At 39.5% G+C, this 24939-nt stretch overlaps 1 protein-coding gene across 6 annotated transcripts in view; it reads left to right on the top strand.

Annotated features, from left to right (window-relative positions):
• EXOC6 (exocyst complex component 6) overlaps window positions 1-24939 on the top strand; it is a 278392-nt gene that overhangs the window by 13646 nt on the left and 239807 nt on the right. For 3 of the 6 annotated variants that reach the window (XM_037015769.2, XM_037015768.2, XM_073240689.1), the window contains exon 1: window positions 8373-8524. The exons of the other annotated variants lie outside the window; for them this stretch is intronic. In XM_037015769.2, coding sequence (XP_036871664.2) covers window positions 8424-8524 — 101 coding nt within the window. In that variant the 5' untranslated portion in view covers window positions 8373-8423. Of the gene's footprint in view, window positions 1-8372; window positions 8525-24939 lie in introns of those variants that run through there. 6 annotated transcript variants of the gene reach the window in all.

Below are 24939 nucleotides of genomic sequence, written 5' to 3'. Positions count from 1 at the left end.
TGTTCTGTTTAGATTTTCTGTTTCTTTCCGGGTCAGCCTTGGAAGGTTGTATTTTTCTAGGAAGTTGTCCATTTCTTCTAGGTTTTCCAGCTTAATAGCATATAGATTTTCATAGTGTTCTCTAATAATTCTTTGTATTTCTGTGGAGTCTGTCGTGATTTTTCCATTCTCATTTCTGATTCTGTTGATGTGTATTGATTCTCTTTTTCTCTTAATAAGTTTGGCTAGGGGCCTATCTATTTTGTTCATTTTCTTGACGATTCAGCTCTTGGTTTCATTGATTTTTGCTATTGTTTTATTCTTCTAAATTTCATTTATTTCTTCTCTGATCTTTATTATGGCCCTCCTTCTGCTGACCTTAAGCCTCATTTGTTCTTCTTTTTCCAGTTTCAATAATTGTGATAGACTATTCATTTGGGATTGTTCTTCCTTCTTTAAGTGTGCCTGGATTGCTATATACTTTCCTCTTAAGAGTGCTTTTGCTACATCCCACAGAAGTTGGGGCTTTGTGTTGTTGTTGCCTTTGTTTCCATATATTGCTGCATGTCCATTTTAAGTTGGTCATTGATCCATTGATTATTTAGGAGCATGTTGTTAAGCCTCCATGTGTTTGTGGGCCTTTTTGCTTTCTTTGTACAATTTATTTCTATTTTTATACCTTTGTGGTCTGAAAAGCTGGTTGGTAGGATTTCAATCTTTTGGAATTTACTGAGGCTCTTTTTGTGGCCTAGTATGTGGTCTATTCTGGAGAATGTTCCATGTGCACTTGAGAAGAATGCGTATCCTGTTGCTTTTGGATGTAGAGTTCTATAGATGTCTGTTAGGTCCATCTATTCTAGTGTGTAGTTCAGTGCCTTTGTGTCCTTACTTATTTTCTGTCAGGTGGATCTGTCCTTTGGAGTGAGTTGTGTGTTAACGTCCGCCAAAATGAATGCATTGCATTCTATTCCCTCCTTTAATTCTGTTAGTATTTGTTTCACATATATTGGTGCTGCTGTGTTGGGTGCATATATGTTTTTAATGGTTATATCCTCTTGTTAGACTGAGGCCTTTATCATTATGTAATGTCCTTCTTTATCTCTTGTTACTTTCTTTGTTTTGAAGTCTATTTTGTCTGATAGTAGTACTGCAACCCCTGCTTTCTTCTCTCTGTTGTTTGCCCAAAATATGTTTTTCCATCCCCTGACTTTTAGTCTGTGCATGTCTTTGGTTTGAGGTGAGTTTCTTGTAAGCAGCATATAGATGGGTCTTGCTTTTTTATCCATTCTATTACTCTGTGTCTTTTGATTGGTGGATTCAGTCCATTTACACTTAGGGTGATTATTGAAAGATACGTACTTATTGCCATTGCAGGCTTTAGATTCATGGTTGTGAAACATTCAAGGTTAGCTTGTTTACTACCTTACTGTCTGACCTCACTCACTTATTCAGCTGTTATAAACACAGTCTGATGATTATTTCACTCCCTTCTTTTTCCTCCTCCTCCATTCTTCGTATGTTGGGTGTTTTGTTCTGTGCTCTTTTTAGGAGTGCTCCCATCTAGAGCAGTCCCTCTAAAATACCCTGTAGAGGTGGTTTGTTTGAGGCAAATTCCCTCAACTTTTGCTTGTCTGAGAATTGTTTAATCTCTCCTTCATATTTAAATTATAATCGTGCTGGATACAGTATCCTTGGTTCAAGGCCCTTCTGTTTTATTGTATTAAATATATCATGCCATTCTCTTCTGGCCTGTCATATTTCTGTTGAGATCTGTTGATAGCCTGATGGGTTTTCCTTTGTAGGTGACCTTTCTTCTCTCTCTGGCTGCCTTTAATACTCTGTCCTTGTCCTGATCTTTGCCATTTTAATTATTATGTGTCTTTGTGTTGTCCTCTTAGGATGTGTTTTGTTCGGAGTTCTGTGTGCTTCTGTAGTCTGAGCAACTATTTCCTCCCCCAGTTTGGGGAAGTTCTCAGCAATTATTTCTTCAAAGACACTTTCTATCCCTTTTTCTCTCTCTTCTTCCTCTGGTACCCCTATAATGCAGATATTGTTCCTTTTGGATTGGTCCCACAGTTCTCTTAATGTTGCTTCATTCCTGGAGATCCTTTTATCTCTCTCTGCATCAGCTTCTATGCATTCCTGTTCTCTGGTTTCTATTCCATCAATGGCCTCTTGCATCTTATCCATTCTGCTTATAAATCCTTCCAGAGATTGTCTGTTTTCTGTAATCTCCATCCGGACGTCATCCCTTAGCTCTTGTATATTTCTTTGCAGCTCTGTCAGCATGTTTATGATTTTTATTTTGAATTCTTTTTCTGGGAGACTGGTTAGGTCTGTCTCTGCAGATCCTCTCTCAGGTGTTGTCTGAACTATTTTGGACTGGACTAAATTTTTCTGCCTTTTCATGGTGATGGTGATGGCTTTAGGCATGTTGTGAGTGTGTCAGCTGGGAGAAGAAAGTCCTTTCCTGCTTGTTGCATGCCATGCCCTTTTCTGCTGCCTGTGTTGGTTACCCGCACTCCTGGAGCAGCCACCGGGTTAATCCCCTAAGCTGCTGTGGTCGGGGTCTCCGTCAGAGTAGCGCAGAGCCCTGCGGGGAGTGGCAGGCATGCCAGGTGAGCTCCTTCATGATAGCGGTGCCCTGCTGCGCAGCTGTGTGCCAGCAGTGGCCTTTGGGTCTAGCCCTGGTGGCTGTGGGTCAGGCTGGGATTCCATTCGGCTGCTGGGAGCATGGCTGCTCCCTCTGGCACCACTGCAGATGTGCATGGGCCTCTCCCTTGCCCGTCTGGCTCTGCCACTGCTGGCATGTGTGGCCTGCTCCTGGGCTTTGTCGCCACTGCGGTGAGCTCACACGAGCCATTCCCGGTCCCCTCTGGCAGCACTGCCCCCGGCACGTGCTGCCACTCTCCCACTGCTGGGCCGGTGTGTCAGGGTCAGCACCAGTTGGGGGAATGACTGGCAGGCTGTTTAGTGCTGTGAGGGGCTTCAGAGCTGCGCTGCTGCCCAGGGGGTTAGGGTGCCTAAAGTTCCCCGGGATTTGCAGCTGCTGGCTTAGTGTGCCAGGACGACTTCATCCAGCTGTGGGGTCCCTGTCTCTTCAAGACTTGCAAAAAGCACTTGCTTTTCTTTTTTCTCAGGGGCGCCTCTTTCGGGGACCTGCCTGCAGGTTTTGCTTTTCCGTTTCTCTAATATCCAGCACCCCATGCACCTTGTGTCTGCGCTCTGGGTGTGGATTTCTAGAGCTGGTTGTTTAGAAGTTCTGAACTTTCACTCCTTCCCCATTCCTACTCCTTTCTTCCTGCCGGGTTCTGGGGTAGGGGAGCGTTCAGGTCCCACCTGGCTGTGGCTTGTATCTTACCCCCTTTGTGTGATGTTGAGTTCTCGCAGATGTAGATCTATCCTGGCTGTTTTACTATATCCACTGGTGTCTCTTTTAGGAATAGTTGTTTATTGTATTTTCATAAATATATATGTTTTTGGGAGGAGATTTCCACTGAACTACTCCTGCCGCCATCTTCAGGGTTATCAGATTTTTTTCAATGATTAGAATAAAATAACATTTATGTGTCTGGTTTTATTTTAATTTTATCAAAGAGCAAGCTAAATTCTGGGCTACCTGGCTTAGTAATAAGTGTCTGATAATCCCAGTCTCCAATGCTAATGCTGACTAAACATCAATGTTGACTAATAATGACCTCTAGACTAAACATCACACATGTGTTATTTCCTTTAATTCCCACACAACCTGGTGAATTAGGAATTCCCCTAATTTACACTTGAAGAGACTAAGGCTTAGACAAGTTAAATGGCTCTGCTGAGGCTCCAGAGCTAGTAAAAGATGAATTGGAATTTGAACCCAAGCAATTAAATGCCAGACCAGGGCAGTTGCATTCTACAGCCTCCTTCTGAGGCAGGGACTTTCTGAAGATTGGTTATTAGTCTGTAGGCAAGTGGTTCAAAGCATAAATCATAAATGACTGAATTTATTCACTGGTTAAATCCTTACTTTGCTGGTTAGCATGACACTGGACACAGACTGCATCTCTTGCCCTTGCCAGTCTCCCTAGTGTATCTTTCCTCTTCCAGAAGTCCTGGAGAACGATTTGGGGTAGCTCTCTGGAAGTCAATATTCATCGCCTGAAAAATAACTCAACATGCCCGTGCCATCAGCCTGTGTGCACCCTAACCCTCCAACTCCTCAGGCAAGACTGATTAAATCATTTATCCTTGCACAAAACAACGTTGGAACATTCTTCTTGGCTGATTTTTTTATTAATGGGAAAAACAGGAACTGATTTAAATAGGGTCAATGTTCAACTCTCATTAGCTGTGTGACCTTGGACAAGTGATTTAATCTCTGTCTCAGTTTCTTCAAATTAAATTGGAGATAATGAAAGTATCCCCATAAGATTAAATTAGATTTCAGTAAAATTAGTACTAATTTAATTACCAGTTAAATTAATAATTAAATTAGGAAAGGTTATATTAGATGGTGCACAGGGCTTAGCAAATAGCGCTCAGTGTATACCTATTGTGGTTTTTATTTTGACCTATACTTGAAGTTCTTTATTTTAACACCATTTAGAAATGTATCACTTTAGAAAAGTGTTTTTTAAAAAATTTTTATTGATATATTTTTCTTACCTATGTCCATAATTAAAATTTACATAGTTATTTAGGACATCTGGTTTTGAATTCTTAGCAAAAACCCTTAGGTACTAACGGAACTCTCAGAAGTCACAGAGGGAACCAGTAAAAGCTGTTTCAGAAGGAGAAGTGGTATATAACTTCCTTCTCTCTTGGCTTGAATTGAGGGGAAGATACTGCTGCTTATATTGAAGTAATCTCTGTGGGCAGTTGTTGAAACGGGCCTGGAGCGAGGATGGCCTAGGCAGGGTTGGCCTCCCAGAACAGAGGCATTTGGATCTGGCTTTGGATAGATGGTGTCAGGATTGGAGAAGGGGAGAGAAAAGGGTCTGGGTAAGGAATGCTGAGGAAAGGAAGGTCTCATTAGGAGGCAGACAGTCTCCAGATAAGAAGTGGGCTTGTGCCACATGTCTTGTTCTTACTCATCTTGTTTTATGCTTCAGAACAATGAGGTCTGGCTATGCACAGTAAGCTAAGATAGTCTGCCAATTCCTGCAGAGAACTGGCTTTCAGTTCTGTTTGTAGGAAGGTATTAAATAGGTCCTTATTTCTTATGTTTTGATATCAGGTTCCATTTTCAAAAGGCTCCTCTTTTCTTCTAAAGAGCTGACACCAGGGGGTGGGGCCTCATCAGTACTTGGAGAGGCAGTCAGCTAAGAAAACACTAATTTTTTTTTGGAAATTAAAGTATCATTGATATATAATCTTATGTTGGTTTCAAATATACATCACAGTGGTTCAACAATTATGCATATCATTGAATCCTTATCCCTTTCAGTGAGGTTACTATCTATCAAGGTAGTCAGATGTTACAGAATCATTGACTATATTCTCCATGCTGTACCACCTTCCCAACGACCAACGTATATTGTGATTGCAAATTATTATGCCCATTTATCCCCTTCACCTTCCCCTCTACCCACTCCAACCCATCTTCCTTGGTAACCACTAGTCCCTTCTCAGTGTTTGAGTCTATTGCTATTTTGTTCCTTCTATTTTGCTTTGAAAACACTCATTTTTTTTTTTACTACTCAGTAAAAAAAAAAAGCCCGAAGGGTCAAAACATTAGAGTCTAGGTACAGGGATTACACTTGATCCAAGAATAAAATTTTAAATAATCAGAGGAATGGATGACTTTATATCTTTTGGCAAAAATCTATTAATATTGTTTCTCGCACAGAAGCTCTTGATAAAAGTGGACATGAGAGAGTTTGAGATAACATTTCTGGTAGTGCTACAGATTTTTATTAAGGCAACTGAATACGACCATACTACAGAATGTTATATTTAATGTCAGTATATAAAGAGCAAGTTTGAAGAAACTTTTTACAATTTGATACTGTTTGAATTCCTAATTGTTATACATCACAGATGAATCAAACTCCTACTTTATGTTCAGATCTGTTTGGAATGAGCTTTCTAACTCACCCTGAACTCTTTCCAATGGCTTCAGAACTTCAGCACCATCTGTTTCAACACCTCTCCAGCTTTCTCTCAGCTATATGCAGAACTCTATGAGGAACTATAGGAAATTGCAAAATTAAAAACAAAAGTCATTTCTGAACTAAGGACCTTAACATGGTGTGACAGTGCTGGTAGACTTGAGAAGAGGTTTTTTGTTTGTTTGTATCTGCATATTCTCACATATTGAGGAAGTGGCATTTCCTAGAGAAAAGCTAGATTCTCTTGTACCACCAAGACAGTGGAAACCATCTTGTGATGGGGGTTCTTGGTAGAATGTGCAGTTGGATGTAGCAGAGCTTCCAAGCCAGCATGGACTGACATCAGTAGCATTTCAGTTTTCTGGGGTCCAAGTGTACAAACAAACCTGGCAAATATATGACAAGTAATTAATCAAAACAGTGCAGACTAGTAACACAGTTGGTGGAGTGGGTAAATGTGCTAAACTGAACGTAGAGTTAGCAGAGAAAGTTATGATTAGATAGGGAATTCTTATGAAGGAGATAAATTTGAGTTGAATTTTCCAGGGAGGACAGAAATTTCAGGTTAATAGGAAGGAGGGCATTTATGTATGTTAGTAATGTTTATTGCACTCTTACTAATGGCAGACTAATGGCTTCCCACAGTGTCCATGTTCTAATTTCTGGATCCTGTAAATATATTCCTTACGTGACAGAAGGGATATTGCAGATATTATTAAGGTTATGACCTTGAGATGGAAGATTATCAGAAATTATATGGTTAGGGCTAACATAATCACATGAGTCCTTAAAAGCAGAGAACCTTTCCTGGCCTAGGTCAGAGTCAGAGGGAGATAGGACTACAGAAGGATGGTCAGAGAGACGCAGTGTGGCTGACTCTAAAGACCGAGGAGGGGGGCCATGAACCAAGGGATGTGGTGGCCTCTAGAAGCTGGAAAAGGTAAGGAAATGAATTGTCCCCTAGAGTTTCTGGAAAAGGAATGCAGTTGTGCTGACATGTTAATTTTAGCACAGTGAGACACCGTGGGACTTCAACCACAGAACTGTAAGATAATAACCTTGAGTTGTTTTAAGCTACTAAATTTTGGTAATTTGTTACAGCTACAGTCGAAAACAACTAATACAACAGAGGACAGCAGTATGAGGTAGATGTTACTACTATGGTCATTTACAGATGGGGAAACTGAAAAAGGGATTAGGTTCTTGCCTAATGTCACCCCCGCCCCCCACCCATGAAATGAAGGATCTGGGAATTGAAGACGGCTGTCTTCAGAGCTTGTGCTTTAAACTCTTATACAATACATAAAAATCTCAGGATTTTTATGGGGAGGAAGGTGAAGGTAGATGTCTACTAAAAGCTCACTGAAGGGGGTGAGATAGTAAAGAGCTTGGTTGGTTCAAAGGGAAGTTCGGAACCCTGGATCAGTGGAAACCATAAATAGTTGTTTCTCAGGGCTAGGTTTGCAGGGCCTGATTAATTTTCCTCAGTGGCTGCTTTGAGCAAGACAAACTGGTTTACTAAGCGTCCCACAGCATGTCATTAAGCCGGACTCCTCTGCACTCGTGCCTTTGCCCAACCCCCGCCCCCACCGCACGTCTGTCTTCCCCTCTCTCTGACACCTCCTCTTCTTCAACGCCTCCGCCTCCCCTCATCTCAGCCGCAGAGGCTTGGGGTACCTGGGTTCCAGGACTGTGGCATGAAATCGCACACTGCCCTGGGACTCTTTGTTTTCTGGCTTAAAGTGTCATAGCTTTTCGTCATTTAATTTTTCTCACGCCTGTAATTTATTTCCAAGTGGCCTCTGTGAACTTCCTGCGGGCATGGTCCTCAGCTGGGATCATCTCGGTTCATTCCTAAAATAAATCTTACTCCCGCACACACAGTTTTGCTTTTTTTTGAGTGCGTGTTTTCCTTTCTCTGACTTTCCACCACCCAGAATACATCAGGCCGCCTTGCTAATCATTCCCATAGCTTTTATTACAAACTGAGGGTTTGTAATACTAAGGCATTACTAAGGCATCCCCAGGGCGAAGCACAGGGTCTGGCTTACAGAATGTGAGAATATATGTAAAGCCAGGCCAATCACTGAATAGCAAGTAGGGGCCAACGGCGGGGAGAGGTGGAGGCGCTGTGTCTCCACTTCCAGCCGCCGCCTGCAGCACCTTGGCCTCGGGCAGGTGCGGGTTCCCACATCAGGTACCGGGTCGCGCGCCCGCGCGTTCCTCGCACACAGTCCGCGCGCCCCCGCCCGCCCCGCCTCGTTTCCTTCCCTCTCGCACGCGCAGCCAGCCGCTCGCTCCCGCGGCCTGCGCGGGGCCGCGCTTCGCCGGCTCCTCAGCTTCCAGGCCAAGATGGCGGAGAGCGGCGAGGCTTCGGGCACTGTCCCGGAGCATGAGCGGATCTTGCAGGAGATCGAGAGCACCGACACTGCCTGCGTGGGGCCCACCCTCCGGTAAAACTCTCATCTCCCCGGGCCTCAGGCTGTCGCCGCCGGCAGCTCGCCAGGAGCCCCGCAAGGCGTCCGCCGTCAGCCGCGCGCGGAGCGGCCCGACAGGTGGTGGGCTCGGAGGCGGGCAGGGCGCCCCGGAGCGGCGGGCCGGGATCTGGGCCGGGCCGGGGAGGAGCCGGTGGCAGCACCTGTCGGCACGGCGGGCCTCGGCGGCTGGAGCTGTCACCGCGCAGCCGGTGGGTGTGGCTGCCGCGGCGCCTCCAGCCCTGGGATCCCAGGCGCCGCCTAGACGCGCTTCGGGGCTCCCCGGCTCCCCGGCTCGCGGCCGGGCTGAGGGCGGCTGTGGCGGGGGCGAAGGTTAACTGCCTGCAGCCGGCGGGGCTGAGGTGCCGCGGCGCGCGCTGGTGGGAACCCTGCTGCGGCGGGCGTGGGAGAATTGAAATTGAGCGCGAGGCGCCGGCACCCTTCTGCACCCGCGCGGCCCGAGTGGGCGAGACGGCCGCGTGGGCGGGAGGGGAGGAGCTGTCGCTCAGGACCGCGCGCGTGCGACCGGGAGCTCGCCCGACACGCCTCTCTGGTGTCGGGGAAGCTTGTGTTTATTTACAAACGTTTCCTTAATTTTGTTTTAATTTTCCCATTTATTTCGAAAAGGATCTCCACCCTATAAAAATAGTACTTAGATAAAAAGTATTCCAGACAGAATGCCTGTTGCCCTAATACTAGAATAATTAGTCCAGCACCGTGGTGATCCATTAGATTAGGTGAGGCACTCTCTTCAAAAATAAGTTCCTTTTAAATAGAAGGTTTCATCTTTCGCAGTGATGATAATGAAATTATTGTCCACTTAGGGGACTTGGGACTGATTGAACTTTACAACTTTATTCTTTTCTTGAGGATACACTTCCTAGAAGCTGAGCGCTGTGTGAACCATTTCAAGTTAAATCTACCTTGCCCTAAGAGGCCAGAGTCTTGGGTTCTTGTTTTGCTCTGGTCCTACTACTGATGTGGTGTGAGGTCATGGGCAAATATCATTTAACCTTTCTGGACCTCTATTTCTTTATTCGTAGATTGGGTAGGAGATGCCCCGAAAGCCCAGTACAGTACATTAGGGACCTTACCTGTTCATTGCTATAGCCCTAACCCCAGGCATGTGGTAGGCGCCTGTTAAAGTCATGAAGTTCCTGCTATGGTATGATAAGCGTAATTGGCACATTTCCTGAATTTTCCAGCGTGGTTACTTCTTTTCATAAAACTACATTTGGTAATGTGAATAGAAATCACATTAAAAAGTGGTGAGACTGAAACAGTACAGTATGTGGTATAGTTATCAGGACAGTCCATTTTTGAAATTAGTATTGGTTACAAGGGAGATGCTTCATCTGGGGAAAACATGCTAGGCATTATCCCTGAAAAAAGATGAAATTAACTTTGAAGAAAATTTTGAGATATGTTGAGACTTTTGTGACAGTTGTTTTCATGGTGTCACCATTCTGTTCTCTTTTGCTGGGCAATTGTGCACCTCCTCATTTTGTTGAACCCACACTCTTCTCTTTGGCAAATTCCAGTGACTCAGACTTATCCTATATATACACTTGTCATCTCATTTACAAGCAGGCTCTTTTCTCTCACATGGAAGGTACTGTTAGCAGTCCTTTCTTTTGAACAGTATTTAAGTTCCTACAGTTTTTTTCCCTAAGTTTCACAGAGTGAAGTGCTAATATTAAATTAAAACATATATTTTATTATGGGAAAATTTTAATGTTTTAAAAAAGTGAAATACTGTAATTAACCACCATAAAACCATCATTCAGCTTCAATTTGATCACTAGCCAATCTCATTTGATCTTTTCCCCTATCCACTCTCCCTCATCCTGGATTATTTTGAAGTAAGTTTCAGACATAATTCATCCATAAATATTTCAGTATTAATTTTTTGTTGTTATTTCCTAATTATTGTTTAGCTAGCCCATAGGCATATTGTTGTAGTTGTTTGTTATTATTCTTATTTTCAGTGTCAGACTTTTTCAACATGACCTTTCCCTGATTCACTTTTTATCAGATGTGGCTTCCTGGGGGAAACCATATGATGAAATGAAAAGTATATTATACACTTTTACAGGGCTTGGCATATAATATGGTTCTTTGGCCACAAGGGAATTAATTAAGAAATCAATAATAGAAAACTCAAAAAATTCCCAAATATTTGGGCACCAAATAACACACATCGAAATAACTCATGGGTGGAGGAAGAAGACAAAAGAGAAACTAGAAAATATTTTGAACTGAATAAAATGAAAACACAACAAATCAGAATTTGTGGGTGACAGCTAAAAAGCAGTACTTAGAGTTTTGTATCATTAAACACGTCTACTGGAAAAGAGTGGTTTCAGATCAGTGGCCTCAGGTTCTAATTTAGGAAACGAGAAAAAGAAGAGCAAATGAAATCCAAAAGAGCCAAGAAAGGAGAAGATAAAGATCAAAGTGGAAATCAATGAGATAGAAAATAGAAAAACAGTTGAGAGCATCAGTGAAACTTGGTTCTTTGAGATCAGTATGATTGATGAAATTAGGGAAAAAAAGAGAAGATACAAATCTTCAGGAATTAGCAATTCCTGAAAGGAATGAGAGAGGTAACATCACTATAGATTTATAAATATTAAGGGAAGATAGGCATACCTCATTTTATTGCACCTTGCTTTATTGTGCTTTGCAGATACTGTGTTTTTTACAAGTTAAAGGTTTGGGACAACCCTGTGTTGAGCAAGTCTGTAGGTACCATTTTTTCAACAGCATTTGCTCACTTCATGTCTGTCACATTTTGGTAATTCTCACAATATTTCAAGCTTTTTCATTATTATATTTGCTATGGTGATTGTTTTGGGGTGCCATGAACTATGCCCATGTAAGATATACAACTTAATTGATAAATGTGTTCTGTTCTTGATTAAACCACCAACCAGCTACCCCCATCTCTCTCCCTCTCTCCTTGGGCCTCGCTGTTCCCTGAGAAACAACCATACTGAATTGGACCAGTTAACCTTATGGTGGCCTCTGAGTGCTCAAGTGAAAGGAAGAGTCACGCTTTAAATCAGAAGCTAGAAAAGATTAAATTTAGTGGGGAAAGCATGTTGAAAATTGAGATGGGCCAAAAGCGAGACCCTGTGCACCAGTTAGCCAAGTTGTGAATGCAAAGGAAAAGTTCTTAAAGGAAATTAAAAGTGCTACTCCAGTGAATAAATGCATGATGAGAAAGTGAAACAGCCTTACTTTGATATGGAGAAAGTTTGAGTGGTCTGGATAGATGATCAAACCAGCCACAACATTCTTTTAAGTAAAAGCCCATTCCAGAGCAAGGCCCTAACTTCAATTCTATGAGGGCTGAGAAAGCAAAGAGGTGAGGAAGCTGCAAGAGAAAAGTTTGAAGCTAGCAGAAGTTAGTTCATGTGTTTTAAGCAAAGAAACCATCTCCATGACTTAAAAATGCAAGATGAAGCAGCAAGTGCTGACACAGAAGCTGCAACAAGTTATCCAGAAGATCTAGTTAAGATGAATTAATGAAGGTGCTAGACTAAATGACATATTTTCAGTGTACACAAAACAGTGTTATATTGGAAGAAGATGCCATTTAGAGGAGAAGTCAACGATTGGCTTCAAAGGACAGGCTGACTCTCTTGTTAGGGACTTTATGTTGAAGTCATTGTTCATTAACCATTCTTAAAAATCCTAGGGCCCTTAAGAGTTATGCTGAATCTGCTCTCCCTGTGCTCTACAAATGGAAGAACAAAGCCTGGATGGTAGCACATCTGTTTACAACATGGTTTCCTGAATATTTTAAGCCCACTGTTGAGACTTGCTCAGGAGAAAAGATAACTCAAAATATTACTGCTCTTTGACAATGCACCTGGTCACCCAAGAACTCTGATGGAGATTACAAGATTAATACTTTCATGCCTGCTAACATAATGTCCATTCTGCAGCCCATTTTGACTTTCAAATCTTCTTATTTAAGCAATACATTTTTGTAATGCTATAGCTGCCATAGATAATGATTCTTTTGATGGATCTGAACAAAGCAAATTGAAAATCTTCTGGAAAGGATTCCATTCTAGATGCCATTAAGCATATTCATGACTCATGGGAAGAAGTCAGAATATTGACATTAGCAGGAGTTTGGAAGAAGTTGATTCCAACTCTCATGGATGACTTTGAGGGGCTTAAGACTTCAGTAGAAGAAGTAATTGTAGATGTGTTGGAAGTAAGATAAATAGTATTAGAAGTGAAACCTAACAGTATGAATGAATTGCTGCAATCTCATGGTAATACTTTAATAGATGAGGATTTGCTTCTTATGGATCCATAAAGGAAGGGGTTTCTTGAGATGGAATCTTCTCCTGGTTAAGATGTTGTGAAGATTGTTGAAATGACAACAGAGAATTTTGAATTATTACATGGACTTAGTTTGAAAGGATTGACTCCAGTTCTGACAGAAGTTCTGTCGGGGGTAAAATGCTATCAAGCAGCTACAAAGAAATTGTTCATGAAAGGAAGGAGCAATTGATGCAGGATACTTCATTGTCTTATTTTTAAAAATTGCCACAACCACCCCAGTCTTTCAGTAGCTACCTCCCTGATCAGCCCGCAGCCATCAACATTGAGGCAACCTCCACCAGCAAAAAAGATTATGACTGCCTAAAAGCCCAGATGATGGTTAGCATTTCTTTCACAATAAAATTTGAAGCTAAGGTATATACACTTTTTTAGACATAATCCTATTGCACACTTAATAGACAACACTGTAGTGTAAACCTAACTTTTACATGCACTCAGAAACCAAAAAAAAAAAAATCATTTGACATGCTTTATTTTGATATTTGCTTTATTGCAGTAGTCTGAACTGAACCCACAGTATCTCTGAGGTATGCTTATATTATGAACAACTTCATGCCAGTAAATTTGACACTTAGAAGAAATGGACAAATACCTTGAAAGATACAGACCATCAAAGTTCACTTACGAATAGATAACTGAATAGCCCTGTATCAATTGAATAAGTTGAATTTGTTGCTAAAAAACCTTCCCAAAAAGGAAACTCTATTAAATTTACTGGTGAATTTTACAACATTCAAGGAAGAATATAAATTCTACAAATATTCTTTCAGAAAGTTGAAGAGGGGGGTAGTATTCTTCAATTTATTTGAGGTAGAAATTAATGTGATACCAAAGCTACAGACATTTTTAGAAAAGGAAACTATTGACTCTGAAACACAGATGAAAACACTTTAAACAAAATTTTAGCAAATTAAATCCAGCAGTATATAAAATACTTCATAATGAAATAGGATTTATTTTGAGAACACAGGCTGGCTTACCATTTAAAAAATCAGTGTAATTCACTAAATTAAACTAAAAAAGAAAAATTGTTTATAATTATCTTAAGAGAAAGCATTGACAAGTCTAATATTCATTCCTGATAAAAACCTTCAGAAACTATGAATGGAAATTCCTCAGCCTGAATGAGAGCATCTATGAAAAACCTATAGCTAAGATTGTACTTAATGGTGAAAGACTGAATGCTTTCTTCCTAATATCAAGAATATAACAAGTATGTTCATTTGTACCACTTCCATTCAACACTGTACTGGAGGTCCTAGCCAGTATAAGAAAAGAATACAAAGTATCTAGATAGGAAAATCATCTTTATTTGCAGACATTATCATCTATACAGGAAAAATCCTATGGAATGTCTAGAAAAGCTACTATTACTTGATAAGTGAGTTTAGCAAGGATGTAGGATACCAGATCAATATGCAGAAACCATCTGTATCTCTATATGTGACCAATGAATAATTAGATATTGAAATAAAAAATTGATGGAATAAAAAAATATGAAATGCTTCATAAAGCTGACAGAAAGTGTGAAACACTTGTACATGAAAACTAAAAACAAAGAATTGCTAATAGAAATTAAAGAGAACCTAAATAAATGCATATATATGCTGTATTCATGTATCAGAAGACTCAGTATTGTTAAGACACCAGTTTACGCCAATTGGTCTTCAGATTCAAGGCAATCCCAATCCAGATCCCAGAAGAATTTTTTGTTGTTGTAAGAATTGACAAGCTGATTCTAAAGTTCATATGGAAATCAAAGGACCTAGAATAGCCAAACTAACTTGGAAAAAGACAGAGTTGGAGAACTTACACTACTTGGTTTAAGATTTGTTATAAAGCTGTAGTGATTATGACAGTGTGGTATTAACATCAAGATGGACAAATAGATTAGTGAAACTGAATAAAGACTCCATAGATTAACACATACAGTCAATTATAATTATTTTTGATGAAGATGGAAAGGCAGTTCATTAGAAAGGATAGTCTTTTAAAATAATGGTGGAACAATAAGATATCCATATGCAAAACATTCAACTTTGATCCATATTCTGCACCATACTTAAAAATTAACTCAAAATGGATCATAAACCTAAATATAAAATGCAAAACTATAAAACTAGAAACCTTAGGAGAAAATAGCTTGTGATTTTGGGTTAGGCAGACATTTTTAGATACTATTCCAAGGGCATAATACATAAAAGAAGAAAAAAAATTGATAAACTTCATCAAAACTGAGAACATTTGGTCTTCAAAGATAGCTGTTAAGGGAATGTAAAGTTAAGCCGCAGATGGGTAGAAAGTATTTGCAGATCACATATCTGATTTTATAAATTGCATACAGACTGTATAAAGAAGTCTTTGAGACTGAATAAGAAAGCAAATCCAATTAAAAGTGGGTAAATAATTTGAGTAATTCACAAAAGAAGGTATACAGAGAGCAAATAAGCATGTAAAAAGATATTTAACATCATTAATCATTAGAAAAATGCTAATTAAAACTACAACATTAAACCACCACACTATGGAAGTATCTAAAATTAAAAAGACTGACCATACTATGTATTGGTGGTTTGTGGAACAACTGGCACTCTCCTACTCTGCTATTGGAATTTCATAGATGCTGGTCAGGTTGAGGAAGTTCCCTTCTGTTCCTGCTTTGTGGACTGTTTTATTATGAAGCAGTGTTGAAATTTTGTCAGATCCTCTTTCTGCATCTATTTAGATGCTCATGTGGGTTTTTTTAATCACTTATTGTATTGATATGGCATATTTATTAATTTTCAGATGTAAACCAATCTTGTAAACCAAACTACTACTTAGTCATAGTGTATAATCTTTTTTATATGTTGCAGGATTTTGTTTACTAGTATTTTGTTTAGGATTTTTGTGTGTATATTCACAGGAGACGCTGGTCTGCTGTTTTTCTGATGATGTATTTGTCTGGTTTTGGTATGAAAATAATACTTCATAGAATGAGTTGATTAGTACTCCTTGAATTGAGATGATCAAGTGTTTTTTTCTCTCTTTGTTATAGTCATGTGGTGTTATTACATTGATTTTTTCGAATTTGGTCAAGGTGTATAATTCTTTAACTATATTGTTGAATTTAGTTTCCTAGTATTCTTTTGAAAGTTTTTACACCTATATTCATAAGAGATATTGGTCTGTAGTTTTATTTGTGTTGTCTTTATCAGGCTTTAGTATCAGAGTAATACTAGCCTCATAGGATGAGTTAGGGACTGTCCCTCCTTGTCCACTTTTTGGAAGAGTTTGTGAAGGATTTAGTGTTCATTCTTTAAACATTGGTAGGTTCCATCAGTGAAGCCATCTAGCTTTCCTTTGTGGGTTCGGGGGGAGGTTTTTGATTACTGATTCAGTCTCTAGTTGTTATAAGTCTATTCAGAATTTCTCGTCTTGAATCAGTGTCAGTAGTCTGTGTCTTTCTAGAAATTTGTCCATTTCTTCTAGGTTATATAAGTTGTTGGCATATAATTGTTCATAGCATTCCCTTATTAACCCTTTATATATAGGTTGGTAGTAATGACTTCTCTTCCATTCTTGATTTTAATAATTTGAGTCTTTTTTTTCTTGGTCAGTTTAGCTAAAGGTTTGTCAATTTTGTTGATCTTTTCAAAGAACCAGATCTTGGTCTTACTGATTTTTCTCCTTTGTCCTCCTATCATCTATTTCATTTGTATTTACTTTCTATTATTTCTTTACTTCTGCTTGTTTTGGGTTAGTTTGTTCTCCTTTTTATTAGTGTCTTGTGATGGAAGGTGGGTTGTTGATTTGGGATCTTATTTTTAAATACAGGCCTTTGCTACTATAAATTTCCCTATAGGCACTGATTTAGTTTCATCCCGTAGGTTTTGGCATTATATTTTTGTTTTCGTTCATGTAGTATTTAAAAAATTCTCTTTGTGATTTCATTTCTTAAGCATTGGTTATTTAGAAGTGTGTTGTGTTAACACAAATGTGATAATTTACACATATTTGTGAATTTATCAAATGTCCTGTTATTAATTTATAATTAACTGCATTGTGGTCAGAAAGCATACTTTGTATGATTTCAGTCATACTGAACTACTGTTCTTGGATGGAATATTCTATGGATATCTGTTAGGGCTCATTAGCTTATAGTTATTCAAGTCTTCATTTTTGATTTTCTGCTTAGATGTTCTGTCCATTACTGAGTAATAGATAGTTCCATTAGACTGGTCTTCTAAGAACTAATTCTCTCAATTTTTGTTTATCTAAGAATGTTTTTATTTCAGCTTAATTTTGAAAGATAGTTTTGCTGGGTATAAGACTGTTGGTTGACAATTTTTCAATTTTTCTTTTATCTCTTTGCATGTATCATGCCACTGCCTTTTGGCTTTGTTTTTGCCAAGAAGTCAGCTTATTGGTATTTCCTTGTGTGTGAAAAGCATTTTTTGTCTTGCTGCTTTCAAGTTGTTCCCTTTGTCTTTCATTACTTTCATTATGATGTGCCTTGATATGGATCTCCTTACATTATCCTTGTGGAACTTTGTTGATCATCTTAGATGTTTAATGTTTTTCATCAAATTTGGGAAATTTTAGTTATTATTTCTTCAAATATTCTTTTGTTTCCTTAAGTTTGGGGATGCACCTGTCATGTGTATGCTGGCGTGTTTAGTGGTGTCCACATTTCTTTGAGGTTCTGTTTGTTTTCTTCATTCTCTTTTCACTCTGTTTTTTAGATTGTGTAACCTCTCAGACTATCTTCAAGTGGTCTTCTTTTGCCAATTTACACTTAATGTTGATATCCTCTGATGACTTCTTCATTTCTGCTGTTGACTTTTCAATTTCAGAATTTCCAATTGGTCCTTTATAATAACATTTCTTCATCAGTGTTCTCTGTTTTATTAGAAATTTTCATCATATCTTCCTTTACTTCTTTAAAATTTTTTTTTAAAATTTTGGTATCATTAATGTACAATTACATGAGCAACATTATGATTACTAGACTTCCCCCATTAGCAAGTCCCCACCACATACCCCATTACACTCCCTGTCCATCAAGATGCTGTAGAATCACTACTTGTCTTCCCTGTGCTGTACTGCCTTCCCCATGCCCTCCCACTACATTATGTGTGCTAATTGTAATGCCCCTTTTTCCCCCTTATCCCTCCCTTCCCACCCATCCTCCCCAGTCCCTTTCCCTTTGGTAACTTAGTCCATTCATGGGTTCTGTGAGTCTGCTGCTGTTTTGTTCCTTCAGTTTATTCTTTGTTCTTATACTTCACAGATGAGTGAAATCATTTGATACTTGTCTTTCTTGACTGGGCTTATTTCACTAAGCATAACATCCTCTAGCTCCATCCATGTTGTTGCAAATGGTAGGATTTGTTTTCTCTTATGACTGAATAATATTCCATTGTGTATATGAACCGTATCTTCTTTATCCATTCATCTACAGATGGACACTTAAGTTGCTTCCATTTCTTGGCTATTGTAAATAGTGCTCGATAAACATAGGGATGCATATGTCTTTTTCAAACTGGGCTGCTGCATTCTTAGGGTAAATTCCTAGGAGTGGAATTCCTGGGTCAAATGGTATTTCTATTTTGAGCATTTTGAGGAACCTCCATACTGCTTTCCACAAAGGTTGAACTAATTTACCTTCCCACCAGCAGTGTAGGAGGGTTCCCCTTTCTCCACATCTTCGCCAACATTTGTTGTTTGTCTTTTGCATGGTGGCGATCCTTACTGGTGTGAGGTGATATCTCATTGTGGTTTTAATTTGCATTTGTCTGATGATTAGTGATGTGGAGTATCTTTTCAGGTGCCTGTGGGCCATCAGAATTTCTTCTTTGGAGAAGTGTCTGTTCAGATCCTCTGCCAATTTCTTAATTGGATTATTTGCTTTTTGTTTATTGAGGTGTGTGAGTTCTTTATATATTTTGGATGACAACCCTTTATCAGTTCTGTGATTTATGAATATATTCTCCCATACTGTAGGATGTCTTTTTGTTCTATTGATGGTATCCTTGCTGTACAGAAGCTTTTCAGCTTGATATAGTCCCACTTGTTCATTTTTACTTTTGTTTCCCTTGCCTGGGGAGATACATTCATGAAGAAGTTGCTCATGTTTATGTCCAAGAGATTTTTGCCTATGTTTTCTTCTAAGAGATTTATGGTTTCATGACTTACATTCAGGTCTTTGATTCATTTCGAATTTACTTTTGTGTATGGGGTTAAACAATGATCTAGTTTCATTCTCTTTTTTTTTTTTTTTTTGGTTTTGGTATCATTAATCTACAATTACATGAAGAACATTATGTTTACTAGGCTCATCCCTTCACCAAGTTCCCGCCACATACTCCTTCACAGTCACTGTCCATCAGCGTAGTAAGATGCTGTAAAATAACTACTTGTCTTCTCTGTGTTGCACAGCCCTCCCTGTCCTCAATTACAGAGGAAAAGCTTTCAGCCTCTCACTGTTCAGTATGATGTTAGCTGTGGGTTTATCATATATGGCCTTTATTATGTTGAGGTACTTGCCCTCTATGCCCATTTTGTTGAGAGTTTTTATCATGAATGGATGTTGAATTTTGTCAAATGCTTTTTCAGCATCTATGGAGATGATCATGTGGTTTTTGTCCTTCTTTTTGTTGATGTGGTGGATGATGTTGATGGATTTTTGAATGTTGTACCATCCTTGCATCCCTGGGATGAATCCCACTTGGTCATGGTGTATGATCCTTTTGATGTATTTTTGAATTCGGTTTGCTAAAATTTTGTTGAGTATTTTTGCATCTACGTTCATCAGGGATATTGGTCTGTAATTTTCTTTTTTTTTGGTGGGGTCTTTTCCTGGTTTTGGTATTAGGGTGATGTTGGCTTCATAGAATGAGTTTGGGAGTATTCCCTCCTCTTCTATTTTTTGGAAAACTTTAAGGAGAATGGGTATTATGTCTTCTCTGTATGTCTGATAAAATTCCAAGGTAAATCCATCTGGCCCGGGGGTTTTGTTCTTTGGTAGGTTTTTGATTACCGCTTCGATTTCGTTGCTGGCAATTGTTCTGTTTAGATTTTCTGTTTCTTTCTGGGTCAGTCTTGGAAGGTTGTATTTTTCTAGGAAGTTGTCCATTTCTCCTAGTTTTTCCAGCTTGTTAGCATATAGGTTTTCATAGTATTCTCTAATAATTCTTTGTATTTCTGTGGGGTCCGTCGTGATTTTTCCTTTCTTGTTTCTGATTCTGTTGATGTGTGTAATTCTCTTTTTCTCTTAGTAAGTCTCACTAGAGGTTTATCTATTTTGTTTATTTTTTCAAAGAACCAGCTCTTGGTTTCATTTTTTCTATTATTTTATTGTTCTCAATTTTATTTATTTCTTCTCTGATCTTTATTATGTCCCTCCTTCTGCTGACTTTGAGCATCATTTGTTCTTCTTTTTCCAGTTTCAATAATTGAAACTTTAGACTACTCATTTGGGAATGTTTTTCCTTCTTTTGATATGCCTGGATTGCTATATACTTTCCTTTAGAACTGCCTTCAGTGCGTCTCACAGAAGTTGGAGCTTTATGCTGTTGGTGTCATTTGTCTCCATATATTGCTTGATCTCTGTTTTAATTTGGTCATTGATCCATTGATTATTTAGAAGCATGTTGTTAAGGCTCCATGTGTTTGTGAGCCTTTTTGTTTTCTTTGTACAATTTATTTTTAGTTTTATGCCTTTGTGGTCTGAGGAGTTGGTTGGTAAAATTTCAAACTTTTTGAATTTACTGAGGCTCTTTTTGTGGCCTAGTATGTGGTCTATTCTGGAGAATGTTCCATGTGCACTTGAAAAGAATGTGTATCCTGCTTCTTTTGGGTGTAGGTTCTGTAGATGTCTGTTAAGCCCATCTGTTCTAGCGTGTTGTTCAGTGCCCTTGTGTCCTTACTTATTTTCTGTCTGGTGGATCTGTCCTTTGTTGTGAGTGGTGTGTTGAAGTCTCCTAGAATGAATGCATTGCATTCTATTTCCTCCTTTAATTCTGTTAGTATTTGTTACACATATGTTGGTGCTCCTGTATTGGGTGCATGTATATTTATAATGGTTATATCATCTTGTTGGACTGACCCCTTTATCATTATGTAATGTCCTTCTTTATCTCTTGTTACTTTCTTTGTTTTTAAGACTATTTTGTCTGATACCAGTACTGCTACAGCTGTTTTTTTCTCCCTGTTGTTTGTATTAAATATCTTTTCCATCCCTTGACTTTTAATCTGTGCATGTCTTTGGGTTTGAGGTGAGTTTCTTGTAAGCAGCATATAGATGGGTCTTGCTTTTTTTATCCATTCTTTTTATCTGTGTCTTTTAATTGGTGCATTCAGTTCATTTACATTTAGGGTGATTATTGAAAGATATGTACTTATTGCCATTGCAGGCTTTAGATTCATGGTTACCAAAGGTTCAAAGTTAGCTTCTTTACTAACTTACTGTCTAACTTAACTTGCTCATTGAGCTATTATAAACATGGTGTGATGATTATTTCTATCCCTTCTTATTCCTCCTCCTCCATTCTTCGTATGTTGGGTGTTTTGTTCTGTGCGCTTTTTAGGAGTGCTCCCATCTAGAGCAGTCCCTCTAAAATACCCTGTAGAGTTGGTTTGTTGGAGGCAAATTCCCTCAGGTTTTGCTTGTGTGGGAATTGTTTAATCCCTCCTTCATATTTAAATGAGAATCGTGCTGGATACAGTATCCTTGGTTCAAGGCCTTTCTGTTTCATTGCATTAAATATATCATGACATTCTCTTCTGGCCTGTAAGGTTTCTGTTGAGAAGTCTGATGATAGCCTGATGGGTTTTCCTTTGTAGGTGACCTTTTTTCTCTTTCTGTCTGCCTTTAATACTCTGTCCTTGTCCTTGATCTTTGCCATTTTAATTATTATGTGTCTTGGTGTTGTCCTTTTTGGGTCCCGTCTCGGGAGTTCTGTGTGCCTCCGTAGTCTGAGCAACTATTTCCTCCCCCAGTTTGGGGAAGTTCTCAGCAATTGTTTCTTTAAAGACACTTTCTATACCTTTTTCTCTCTCTCCTTCTTCTGGTACCCCTATAATGCGAATATTGTTCCTTTTGGATTGGTCCCACAGTTCTCTTAATGTTGTTTCATTCCTGGAGATCCTTTTATCTCTCTCTGCGTCAGCTTCTATGAGTTCCTGCTCTCTGGTTTCTATTCCATCAATGGCCTCTTGCATCTTATCCATTCTGCTTATAAATCCTTCCAGAGATTGTTTTACTTCTGTAATCTCCCTCCAGACATCATCCCTTAGCTCTTGTATATTTCTCTGCAGCTCTGTTAGCATGTTTATGATTTTTATTTTGAATTCTTTTTCAGGAAGACTGGTTAGGTCTATCTCCTTCTCAGGGGTTGTGATTTTGGTCTGTATCAAATTATTTTGCCTTTTCATGGCAATAGAGATAATTTTCAGAGCTGGCGCAAGTGATGGCTGGGAGAACATCCCTTCTTGTTGGTTTGTGCCCTTTCTCTCCTGGGAGAACAGTGACCTCTAGTGGCTTGTGCTGGGCAGGTGCATGCAGATGGGGCTTCTGATTCTTGCCCAGCCACTATGGAGTTTAGCTCCATGGTTGCTGTGGGTGTGACCTGCCTCGGGCTGCTGCTCTGATATGGCAGAGCTGCGTAAGAGGGGAAATGGGTGGGAGGCTGTTTATCTCCATGAGGGGCCTCTGAGCTGCCCTGCTGTCCAGAGGTTAGGGTGCCCAGAGTTCCCAGGGATTTCCAGCTGCTACGTTAATTGTCCCGGGACGCTTCCGTCCAGCAGTGGGGTCCCTGTCCCTTTAAGACTTTCAAAAAGCATCACTTTTCTTTGTCCCAGGGGCACTGGCTGCAGGGACCTGCTCACAGGTCTTATTGTCCTGTTTCCCTAGTTTCCAGCACCCCATGCGTGCGTGCACTGTGTCTGCGCTCTGGTGCGGATGGCTGGGGCTGGCTATTTAGCAGTCCTTGGCTCCCTCTCCCTCCCCGCTCCGACTCCTCTCCTCCCACTGGGAGCTGGGGTGAGGGGCGCTTGGGTCCTGCCAGGCTGCAGCTTGTATCTTACCCCCTTCGTGAGGCACTAGGTTCTCACAGGTGTGGATGTAGTCTGGCTGTTGTCCTGTGTCTTCTGGTCTCTCTTTGAGGAAGAGTTTTATTTGTTTTATTTTCAAAATACATGTGGTTTTGGGAGGAGATTTCCTCTGCTCTACTCACGCTACCATCTTGGCCCCCCTCCAGTTTAATTCTCTTAATGTAGCTGTCCAGTTTTGCCAAGACCAGCTGTTGAGGAGGCTGTCATTTCCCCATTGTATATCCATGGCTCCTTTATCATATATTAATTGACCATATATGTTTGGGTTAATATCTGGACTCTCTATTCTGTTCCACTGATCTATGGGTCTGTTCCTTTGCCAGTACCAAATTGCCTTGCTTACATTGGCTTTGTAGTAGAGCTTGAAGTTGGGAAGCGAGAGCCCCCCTGCTTTATTCTTCCTTCTCAGGATTGCTTTCGCTATTCGGTTTCTTTTGTGGATCAATTTTAGAACTATTTGTTCCAGTTCATTGAAGAATGCTGTTGGTATTTTGATCGGGATTGCATTGAATCTGTAGATTGCTTTAGGCAGGGTGGTCATTTTGACAATATTAATTCTTCCTACCCAAGGGCATGGGATGAATTTCCATTTGTTAGTGTCCTCTTTAATTTCTCCTAAGAGTGTCTTTTAGTTTTCAGGGTATAGGTCTTTCACTTCCTTGGTTAGGTTTATTCCTAGGTATTTTTTTCTTTTTGATGCAATTGTGAATGGAATTGTTTTCCTGGTTTCTCTTTTGCTAGTTCATTATGAGTGTATAGGAAAGCCACACATTTCTGTGTATTAATTTTGTATCCTGCAACTTTGTTGAATTCAGATATTCTAGTAGTTTTGGAATGGAGTCTTTATGGTTTTTTATGTACAGTATCACGTCATCTGCAAATAGTGACAGTTTGACTTCTTTACCAATCTTGATGCCCTTTATTTCTTTGTTTTGTATGATTGCTGTGGCTAGGACCTCCAGTACTGTGTTGAATAACAGTGGGGAGAGTCAGCATCCCTGTCTTCTTCCCGATCTTAGGTGAAAAGCATTCAGCTTCTTGCTGTTAAGTATGATGTTGGCTGTGGGTTTGTCATATATGGCCTTTATTATGTTGAGGTACCTGCCCTCTATACCTATTTTGCTGAGAGTTTTTATCATGAATGGATGTTGAATTTTGTCAAATGCTTTTTCAGCATCTATGGAAATGATCATGTGGTTTTTGTCCACCTTTTTGTTGTTTCGGTGGATGATGTTGATGGATTTTTGAATGTTGTACCATCCTTCCATCCTTGGGATGAATCCCTCTTGATGATGGTGTATGATCATCTTGATGTATTTTTGAATTCGGTTTGCTAAAATTTTGTTGAGTATTTTTGCATCTATATTCATCAGGGATATTGGTCTGTAATTTTCTTGTTTGGTGGGGTCTTTGCCTCGTTTTGGTATTAGAGTGATGCTGATTTTATAGAATGAGTTTGGAAGTTTTCCCTACTCTTCTATTTTTTGGAAAACTTTTAGGTGAATGGGTATTATGTGTTTCTTAAATGTCTGATAAAATTCAGCGGTGAATCCATCTGACCCAGCAGTTTTGTTCTTGGGTAGTTTTTTAATTACCAATTCAATTTCATTGCTGATAATTGTTCTGTTTAGATTTTGTGTTTCTTCCTTGGTCAGTCTTGGAAGGTTGTATTTTTCTAGGAAGTTGTCCATTTCTTCTAGGTTATCCAGTTTGGTAGCATATAGTTTTTAATCGTATTCTCTAATAATTCTTTGTATTTCTGTCCTGTCCATAGTGACTTTTCCTTTCTCATTTCTGATTCTGTTTATGTGTATAGACTCTCTTTTTTTCTTGATAAGTCCAGCTAGGGGTTTATTTATTTTGTTTATTTTCTCAATGAACCAGCTCTTGCTTTCATTAATTCTTACTATTGTTTTATTCTTGATTTTATTTAT

Source organism: Manis javanica, chromosome 7 (assembly GCF_040802235.1).
Source record: "Manis javanica isolate MJ-LG chromosome 7, MJ_LKY, whole genome shotgun sequence".
Classification (NCBI taxonomy): domain Eukaryota; kingdom Metazoa; phylum Chordata; class Mammalia; order Pholidota; family Manidae; genus Manis; species Manis javanica.
The sequence above is the reverse complement of the archived record's forward strand: the minus strand, read 5'-3'. Positions and strand labels throughout refer to the sequence as shown.